At 52.3% G+C, this 10,523-nt stretch overlaps 1 protein-coding gene across 1 annotated transcript; it reads right to left on the minus strand.

The window, feature by feature from the left end:
* Positions 1 to 446: 446 nt before the first annotated feature.
* LOC116823492 (uncharacterized) lies at positions 447 to 9,418 on the minus strand. The gene is made up of 2 exons (XM_075061886.1): positions 9,295 to 9,418; positions 447 to 1,863 (listed from the first exon to the last, which is right to left on the minus strand). Exons 1-2 carry the CDS (start codon positions 9,359 to 9,361, stop codon positions 782 to 784), a joined length of 1,149 nt encoding a protein of 382 aa, XP_074917987.1. The 5' UTR covers positions 9,362 to 9,418; the 3' UTR covers positions 447 to 781.
* Positions 9,419 to 10,523: the final 1,105 nt, after the last annotated feature.

Below are 10,523 nucleotides of genomic sequence, written 5' to 3' on the forward strand. Positions count from 1 at the left end.
TACAATGCCAGGAACATGCACACCTACATCCTCTGAAATCTACTAAGGTAGGGCCCAAACTCACAGTGCAGTGGTCAGAGCATGTCACAATAATTGGGTAGCTGTCAGAGGATGTGGGTGGTACTTGTTCCTTGCATTCTGGAGGAAGTCCTTTTGGACATTTCACCCTGAAAATCTTTTTCATCCCCTGTGCCCTCTGCCAGCTGGCATCCAGTGGTTCCTGGGTCACAGGTGGCATGTACCTTAACTCTGCTTCCTGGTTTTTAGAGCTTTGAGTGTAGTTGAACTCAGCGTTCTGGAAGGGCATCAGGTACCACTGGGGATCCCCAGCTCTGTGTTAATTAAGCTTTTAAGTAGTTAATTGAGCTATTGGCTTGGATAGGCTCATCTTGTATGGCAAAAAGTGAGATTCTGCATGTAAAAATGTAATAACTGCACATAATCACAAAGAAGTTTTCCCTTTATTTGAAATGTGTCCTCTGTACCAAGGGGAGATAATTAATTCACAAATATAACCTCATATGGAGAGAGATTAGTACAAATAGTGCACAAGCAGAATCAGTCACATTCCAACCGTGCATGAATGATTGTGATCTCTCTGTGTACAAAGACAATTACGGGCAATAGGCAGCTCTCTGAATGCTTTTTTCAGGATAGAACACTCTTAGGAAGGGACTCTGTTTGATTCAGTGTTTTACACAACATGAACAATAATAATATGATGGGCAGTAATAGTGTGGAGACTAAATAAGTGTTAATATGGGAAGTCAGCAACATAAAATTAGACAATGTCAAGCAAGGAGCAGGTTGAGTTTTTCATGTCATAGGTGTTAATGGAACACAACATTGGTTCACTAAGAGATACAACAATGGCGTAAGCAGGTGGGTAAAAGGCACTGTGGAGACTAGTGTACAGTGCTAAGCGCAGGAACTCATCAGCATCCAGGGTGTTTGGGAAGAGGACCCGAGCAATGGGCAAATAGAACTCTGTAGATTTGCTTATTTGCAGCACCAAGTTGGTGTAGTTGATGCCCTTACAGAAGATTTCTTCCTGCTTGTATAGACGCACTGAGCCCAGGGCCCAAGAGTCAGGGATGCTGATGCTGGAGGTAATGCTATCAATAAGATAGGTAGCATTTTGGAACTGCTCTTTGGCAGGGTGGATCAATTTGTCTTGCCTCTCTCGGCGGAAAGTGATATTGTCATTTCCTCCTTGGGCATAACTAAGGATGCAGAACTCTGCTTGGGTAGCATTGGTCTGGTGGGAAATCCACACACATTCATCCAGGCTCCTCCTCCCACAGTATGCCCAGCTGTCGTCTTCTTTGTCAGTATGGCACTGGTATCCACTGTGCCCATAACGGGCACATCGGTAGTTGTTGTGGCAGGGGAGGCCTCTGGTGGTCACATCACGGAAGGGGGCGCAGGGTTCAATGCCGTCAAGTGTATTGCACTGGAAAGTTCCCTGGGTTGCTCGGCACTGGCTGATACACAGCTTGTTCTCTTGGGAATATTTGGCGTGATCCCATCTGGTAATTAGTCCACAGTAGCCCCAGTTACCATCCTGCAAATAGCAGCTATGGTAAGAAGCACCCCAGAGCTCGCAGGGAGTTGCACAACGTTTTCCAGAGGCCTCCAAACCTGGTTGTGAGGAGCAGTAATCCCAGGCCGCCTTCTTGCCTCCTAGTTGCTTGCACCAGGTGTAACTGTAACCACGATACTCACAAGGCTCTTGGCATTGACCTCCTGAGCTAGTGTGATGAATAAGAACATAGGAGCATGCGAGTGGCAGAATGGCAAGAATCAAGAGCAGAGCCAGAAGGGCACTTCTATGGGGCAGCATCTCTGGCATCTTCCTGAGACCTTGTGGAAAGAGAGAATGCAAAAATTCCATAATGATCTGGTAGGTAGTACAGGCCCATACAGCAGGAAATACAATTGTATGGTTCCCACAGCGCTCACGATTTGCATTTTATTGCCTTCTGCTGTTTTTTTGTTTTTTTTTAATCTCTGTGGGTGTTACTTTTCAAGGCTCTAAAAAGGCTTCACAGTTATTGGGGCTAGAATCCAGGAGTCCTGACTCCCAGTATTCTGCTTTCAATACGACACCTCTTCTGTTGCTGAAGCTGTACAATATGGTTTACATCCTCCCCGTGGGCCAGATCCTCAGCCTGTCATCCATGAATCTATGCTGATTTATATCATCTGAGCATCTGACTTAACAACCTTCTTTTAAAAAACAATATTTAAACCTTTAAGTACTGTGGGGGCTCAGTTAGAAGATAGATCAGCTTCCAGGCTTCACAGCTAACTGGACTTACCTGGTGACTTTAAACTAGGTCGGAATGAAGCGAAACAGGAACTTTCTGTCAGAGGAGGGACAGGGCATTTCCAATGGACAAGTAAGTCAAGTAGAAAGCTGGCTGATGCAGCATTACAAGGGTATCCGATTTCATAAAAGCAGAGTTTGGGAATGATTAAGGAACAGTGAGAGGAAGAATCCACCATAATGAAGGAAACGGAGGAAATCCAAAGACACTATATGGTACACGCTATGCCACCTCTATGGCTATGGCTATAGGAGAAGAAAAGGGCAGCTAGAAGGCAGAATGAGTTAACGCTGTGTGACGAAGAGGTGGGTTTTCTTGGTTTTTCTGTGTTTTCCAGCATGCAGAGGGAGGGGGACTCAGTGTCCCCGGGTGTTACTGGTTTAACAAGGTGAGGGGAGAGGGAGTTTGTTGGTACAGAGGACCAGAGAGGGAACTTGGGACTCCGGCCGATGGCCTGGAGGATGGAGACCCCAATGATCGGTGACCTGGAGACCTGGCTCAGGAGTCACAGCTGGTTCTGGCCAGTGGGAGGACAATGGGTGGCAAAAAGAGGATTCCAGTGACCTGACCAGCCGGTTCCAGCTAGAGGGGGCCAGAGGAGGGCTGAGAGGAGAGGAGACCCAGGCCTTCCTGTTTACCACAACCCTGTTTACCTGGAGAGAAGACAACGGACAGAGGCGGGGCTTGGGACCGGGGATATCGGAGGCCCAGCTGGGAAGCAGGGAGCTCTGGGCTGGAGAGAGGGAACAGGCAGAGCCCACCTGGCTGCAGGGGGACTGGGATATGCTGTGCTGAGGGAGGCCAGGCTTGAGGCCCTGAGAGTTTCCTGTGCTGTGTTCAACTCTAGCTAGCTGAGAGTCACTCTGGTCTAGAGAACAGGGTTGCATCAACTCCTTCGGGGGTGAGGAGGCCTGGGGGGGTCCAGAGCGCATGGACTCCCTGAGGGAGCCCATGGCAAGAGACAGACATGCTAAGGCTCAGAGAGGTGCGGCTCCAGGAGGTGGAGGAGCATGACCCTGAGAGAGAGTGGACTCCCGAGAAGGGCTGTCTCACTGAAAGGGGCACCCCCCCCACAGACTGCATGGGGCCACAACTGGGCACGATCTGTGAGTCCATGACAACATGACAGCAGAGGATGTTTGGCAGATGCACCCTGTAGACATTTGGCTGCGAGCACAGGCACTTGGCAGTGAGTGGCTGCCAGCGATAGAACGAGAGTATTGAACTTCAGAACCACCCTGGAAATGACCTAGAACAAGCTCCATAAGAGCGACCTGGCATGTCTGTGCAGGGGGAGAGCGCTGAGCGTGGGGAGGCTCACTAAGGAGCGGCTGATTGCTCAGCTTGTAGAGAATGACCAGTCTGAGGAACAGGCTTCAGACCCCAGGGGACTCCTGGGATGCCTGGTGAGCTGGAGAGTAGCCGTGAGGGCAGTCTGTGTAGCAACTGGGAGAGTGTCAGACCTGACTCCCCAGTCAGCACAGGGAGACCCCAGTCAGGTTCCTTCCTAGAGGAGCTGCGGAAACTAGAGCTGGAGCTGAAAGCAAAGGAGCTGGCCCTGGAGGAGCGGAGGCTGGTGGACACAGAGAGAGAATGAGAGGACCGTGCAGAACAGCGGAAGCACAAGTTGGAGTTGGACAAGAGGCAGGCCAAGAGGGTCTGCTGGGGGGTAAATGGAGAAGGGCCCCGAGACACCAGTGGTGTGGGGAATCTAGACACCAAACTGCTGCTCCAGTTGAAGGGATGAGGGGATATTGATGCCTATCTCACAGACTTTGAGAAGGCTTGTGATCTGAACCAGACTGACCCTGCAGACAGGCTCCGCTGTCTGGCCCCCCCCTGTTGGGTCCTGTTGGGTCCCAAGGCCATAGAGGCATTCAGCCAAATGGATGGTGTTGAGACCCTAACCCTAACCCTAACCTGTTCACACAGGCTTTGCTGCTGAAGTTTGAACTGACCCCCGAGGCATACAGGAAACGATTCCAGGGTGTACACAAGATCTCAGGTGTCACTTACAAGGAGGTTGCCTGCCTGCTGGGGGAGTATCTCTGCAAGTGGGGGAAGGGCACAGGGGCCACTACCACAGAGGATGTGTATAACCTGGTGGGGTTAGAGCAGCTGTATGACATCTGCCCTCTGGACCTTAAGATGTGGCTAGTGGACCAGAAGCCCAAGGATCTGAGCAGTGCAGGAGCACTGGAGGATGAGTTTGTGGACAGCAGATCGGGGGCAGGAGGAAGGCCCACATTGGGGGCTCAGAAGGGGAGTCATCCAGAGATCTCTCAAAGGTGGGACTCCAGGAAGCCTAGCTCAGGGGTGGCCAGGAATGCTGGGGCGGGCTGCTCCCCCACATGGGACTTGAGGGACCTGAAATGTAATTACTGTGGCCAAAAGGGGCACAAGGTGACCCAGTGCCTGAAGATGAAGGAAATGGCGGCCAAGCAGAACCCATGCAGTGCTAACTGGGTGGAAGCCCACTGAGAGGGGGCACTGCTGGTCCAGGGGTCTGCAGTCGAGAGGGCTGTGCCGGGGGAGGGGACCGCCAGACCAGGCCACCAGGAGAAGGCGGGGCCCCAGGTCTAGAGCACCCATACTCAATCCGTCGGGTGAGCATGGGACAGGCCCTGGGGGACAATCACCACATCATCCCCATTGAGGTGGGGGGAAGGAGCATTCAGGGCTTCTGGGACATGGGTGCGGAGGTGATGCTGGTGCGGTCTGAAGTGGTGGACCCCGACCAGCTAGTGCCTGATGCCTACATGACCCTGAGGGGAGTGTTTGGCCCCCCCCGTCAAGGTGCCTGTAGCAAGGATACACTTGAAATGGGGCGGCTAAGGAAGGACCCAAAGAGATTGGGGTGCACGATCACCTGCCTACTGAAGTGCTAACGGGTAATGACTTGGAGAAGTGGCCGGATGGCATTTGGAGCACCCTGGTCCTTACCCGGAGCCAGAGCCAGTGAGGGTTGTGGGTCCTCCCAAGTTGGGGGCCTGAAGCGCTGAGGGTATGGCTCGACAGGTCTGGGCTGGAGCCTCCATCCCAAGTTGGGGAAAATGAGGCACCACCAGTCAGGGCTGTATCCTCAGACCCAGCAGCTGAATTTCAAATGGAGCTGCAGGTGGATCCCTCCTTGGAGAAACTGAGGGCCCTGGCAGGCCACGGCGGTGCAGGGTCCCAGGGGGGAGGACCGCTGGGAGCGATTCTTGTGGGAGAAGGGATTCCTGTACCGGGAATGGGCTGGTTCAGGGCAAACTGAATCTTGGAAAGGTGGGAAGCAGTTGGTGGTTCCCCAGAGGTACCACCGCAAACTGTTGTACTTGGCCCACGAAATTCCCCTGTCAGGGTATTGACATCTGGTGCCCCAGCCAAAGGCTGCTGCAGCACTTTTACTGGCCTGGGGTCTTTACCCATGTCCGACAGTACTGCCAATCCTGTGACCCCTGCCAGAGGGCGGGGAAGGCCCGGGGCAAGGGTAAAGCACCGCTGAGACCTTTGCCCATCATAGAGAAGCCTTTCCAGAAGGTGGCCGTGGACATAGTGGGGCCCCTCAGCAGGGTGACCCAGGCAGGGAAGAAATACATCCTGGTGGTAGTGGATTTCGCTACATGCTACCCCGAGGCAGTGGCCTTGTCCTCTATTGAGGCAGACACCATGGCAGATGCACTGCTGACCATCTTCAGCAGAGCAGGGTTCCCCAAGGAGGTCCTTACACACCAGAGGTCTAACTTCATGTCAACCCTGCTCCAGTGCTTGTGGGAAAAGTGTGGGGTCCAACACACCTGGGCCTCAGCCTACCACCCTCAGTCCAATGGGCTGGTGGAGAGATTCAATGGGACCCTAAAGAGGATGCTGAAAACCTTTATGGACCAACATCCACAGGACTGGGATAAGTATTTACCCCACCTGCTGTTCACATATAGGGAAGTGCCCCAGGAATCCACAGGATTCTCCCCTTTCGAGTTGCTGTATGAGAGGAAGGTGAGGGGACCCCTGGACTTGATGAGGGCCAAATGGGAGGGAAAGGCCTCTCCCAATGGGGAATCACTGGTGAAGTATGTACTGGTTTTCCGGGAAAAGCTCGTGGAGCTCATGGACTTGGCTAGAGGAAACCTAGCAAGGGCCCAGGGGAAGCAGGTGGTCTGGTACAACCACTCAGCATGTGCCCCCTCCTATGCTACCAGGGACCAGGTGATGCTCCTCATCCCCGTGAAGAAAAACGAGCTGCCTGGGATGGCCCCTTCAAAGTCATCAGACAAGTAAACGAGGAACTATGTAGTGGAACAATCCAACCGGGCTCACAGCCAGCGGGTGTATCATGTCAACATAATGAAACTGTACTGGGACAGGGAGAAGTTGGTGCTGACTGTGTGTGGGCAGTGGGAGGAGAAGGGTGAGGATCCCCTGGTGGGACTCGTCCTGGGGCTAACCCCTCGCTGGAATCAATTCTCCTCTCTGACCAGTTAAGCCCTGCCCAACAGGTGGAGATCAGAGAGGTGCTGAATTCATACCGGCAGCTGTTTTCCAACTGGCCTGGGCTCATGAACCTGGCTGTTCACCAGGTGGAGACGGGAACCAACCCTCCTATCAGGTGTTCCCCATTCAGGGTCACTGGGAAAACAGCCCAGGACCTGGAGAGAGAGGTTGGGGATATGTTGGCCTTAGGGGTGACCCAGCTGTCCGCCAGCCCCTGGGCCTCGCCGGTGGTGCTGATCCCCAAGAAGAATGGGTCGATCTAGTTCTGTGTGGACTATCAGAAGCTCAGTGCCATCACCATGTCCAGTGCCTAGGACCAATGGGATCTTAGACAAGTTGGGGAGCGCCTGGTACCTCACTACCATGGATCTTACCAAAGGCTACTGGCAGGTGCCTTTGGACCCGGAGGCCAGGGAAAAGTCTGCCTTCACCACCCCAATAGGGTTCTTTGAGTTCCTGGTCCTGCCTTTTGGCCTTGAGGGGGCACCTGCCACCTTCCAGCACCTGGTGGATCAGTTGCTAAGGGGGGTGGAGGACTTTGCTTTGGCCTATATTGACGATATCTGTGTCCTTAGCCAGACCTGGGAGGAACATGTGTCCCAGGTGAAGAGGGTGCTGGGTCACCTCCAGGATGCAGGACTGACCATAAAAACTGGAAATTGCAAGGTGGGGATGGTGGAAGTTCCATAGCAGGGCCACAAGGTGGGGAGGGGGATGGCTACCTGAAGCCGAAGCCGGTCAAGGTGGAGGCAATCCAAGATTGGCCGCTCCCCAGACTAAGAAGCAGATACAGACTTTCATTAGGATGGCGGGGTACTACCGGAGGTTTGTGCCCCACTTTAGCTCCCTGGCAGCTTGTCATAAACAGATAGTAAAGAGTTAACAAGTCCAGTAAACCTGGCTAACACCTGACCAGAGGACCAATCAGGAGACAAGATACTTTCAAATCTCAGTGGAGGGAAGTCTTTGTTTTGTGCTGCTTTTTTTTGTTCTCTCAGGGATCTAAGAGGGACCAGACAGGTATACAGACTCTCCAGTTTTCTGTTCAATTTAGTAAGTACCAGTTAGAAAGGCGCTTAAGTCTTTTTTTGTTTGTTTTCTTTATTTGCAAATGTGTATTTTGCTGGAAGGATTGTATCTCTGTTGCAACTTGTATTTGTGCTGGGGGGAGGATTCTCCCTGGTGTCTACAAGCTGAAAGAGCTTGTAACATTTTCCATCTTGATTTTACAGAGACAATTTTTACTTTTTCTTTCTTTTATTAAAAGCTTTTTCTTTTAAAAAAAATCTGATTGATTTCCCCCCCCCCTTGTTAAGGCTCAAGGGAATTGAGTCTAAACTCACCAGGGAGTGGTGGGGGGAAAGCGAATTTCCCTTTGTTTTAGATTCACGGAGCTTGAATCTGTCTCTCTCTCCAGGATAGCCCAGGGAGGGAAAGCCTGGGAGAGGACACGGTGGGGGAAGGGTTTATTTTCCCTTGTGTTAAGATTCAAGGAATTTGGATCTTGTTTCACCAGTGAGTTGGTGAAGCCTCTCCAGACGACCCAGGGGGGAATAGGTCTCCAGGGGGGCGGGAATAGTCAGTTCCTCCTTGTTTTAAGATCCAGGGGGTCTGGGTCTTGGGGTCCCCTGGGAAGGTTTTGGGGGGGACCAGAGTGTACCAGGCACTGCAAGTCCTGCTTGTAGCGCTGCCACCAACATCTAAGCTGGTAATTAAGCTTAGAGGAATTCATGCTGGTACCCTAGCTTTTGGACTCTAAGGTTCAGAGTGGGGGTGCGTACCATGACACAGCTCCCCTCACGGAGCAGTGTAAGAAGGGAAAGCCAGACAAGATGGTCTAGACTGAGCAGTGCCAGAGGGCTCTCTGTGCGCTGAAGGGGGCACTTATCCAGGGCCTGGTGATGGTGGCCATAGAGAATGAATGCCTGGCCATGGTGTGGGTCCTCAAAAAACTGCAGCTGTATCTATTTGGGCGGCACTTCACTGTGTACACTGACCATTCACCCGAGTGGCTACATCAAATGAAAGGGGCTAATGCCAAGCTGCTGAGATGGAGCCTGCTCCTCCAGGGGTATGACATGGAGGTGGTCCATGTGAGGGGGAGGGCCAATGTTCTAGCTGATGCTTTATCACAGGGAAGGGGCCCTGAACTTCTCCAGGTCACTGGCTAAGTGACCCTGCTCCGTTCAGCCACGAAGGGGGGGAAGAGATGTGACGAAGTGGGGGAGGTTTCCTGGTTTTTCTGTGTTTTCCAGTGGGTTGCATGCAGAGGGAGGGGGACTCAGTGTCCCCTGGTGTTACTGGTTTAACGAGGTTAGGAGAGAGGGAGTTTGTTGGTACAGAGGACCGGAGCTTGGGACCCCGGCCGATGGCCTGGAGGACGGAAACCCCAATGATCGGTGACGTGGTGACCCAGAGACCCAGCTCAGGAATCACAGCCAGTTCTGGCCAGTGGGAGGACAATAGGCTGCGAAGAGAGGACCCCAGTTACCTGACCAGCTGTAGGGGGCCAGAGGAGGGCTGAGAGGAGAGGAGACCCAGGCCTTCCTGTTTACCATGACCCTGTTTACCTGGAGAGAAGACAATGGACAGAGGCGAGGCTTCGGGCCGGGGATATCGGAGGCCCAGCTGGGAAGCAAGGGGGCCTCTGGGCCAGAGAGCGGAAGCAGGCAGAGCCCACCTGGCTGCACAGGGACTGGGATATGCTGTGCTGAGGGAGGCCAGGCTTGAGGCTCTGAGAGTTTCCTGTGCTGTGTTCAACTCTCAATAAACCCTCCTGTTTTATGCTGGCTGAGAGTCACTTCAGTCTAGAGAACAGGGTTGCATCAACCCCTTCGGGGGTGAGGAGGCCCCAGGGGTCCAGAGCGCGTGGACTCCCTGAGGGGGGGCCCACGGCGAGAGACAGACGTGCCAAGGCTCAGAGAGATGCAGCTCTAGGAGGTGGAGGGGCCTGACCCTGAGAGAGAGTGGACCTCCGAGAAGGGCTGTCTCACTGAAAGGGGCACCCCCCCATGGACCACGAGTGGGCACAATCTGTGAGTCCGTGACACACTGCCATAGGGAGTTAGGGAAATTAGGGCTTTTATAACTACATCATGGGAAAAGAAGGTCTCAGGGGAAAATTTGGTCTGTTACCACAGGAGAGGGGATAAAATTATTGATGACTCCAGAGTGGGTGAGATACTTAAGTCCTTTTTGAATTTCTCTACTACAAGAAAATATAGAAAAACAGATATTTGGACAGGACTTTTTTTAATATACGCTCTGTGGGGAAGGACAGTTTCCTCCACTGTGTTGTTTGAACACTACTACTATAATGCTCATAATAAAGGCAGTTAGACAGATCTGGCAAGGGAATACTTGGAAAACATGATCATATCTCAGTCAGATGACCCAGATGACTAGTTCCTAGGGTATTACGGGTAAATTTTCCTAACAAAATAGTGGCACCAATGACAATTACATTTTAAAAGCTTGAAGCAGTGCCTGAGACATAAGGAAAGTGAATGTAGTAAGCAAAGTTAAAAAAGTTATGATGGCAATTCTCTTCCCCAGATACTGACTTCCATGCCCAGTAAAAATATAATTTATATTATGCAAAAATTATAACTCTCTAGATGGCAATGATGCCTTGGGGGATGAACACCATCTGAGGGTGGGGTGGGGTGGGGTGGGGTTGGTGGGGGGTTGGGTGGTTTTGTGGTTGTTGTGTTTGGGTGG

This window comes from Chelonoidis abingdonii, chromosome 1 (genome assembly GCF_003597395.2).
Source record: "Chelonoidis abingdonii isolate Lonesome George chromosome 1, CheloAbing_2.0, whole genome shotgun sequence".
Lineage (NCBI taxonomy): Eukaryota > Metazoa > Chordata > Testudines > Testudinidae > Chelonoidis > Chelonoidis abingdonii.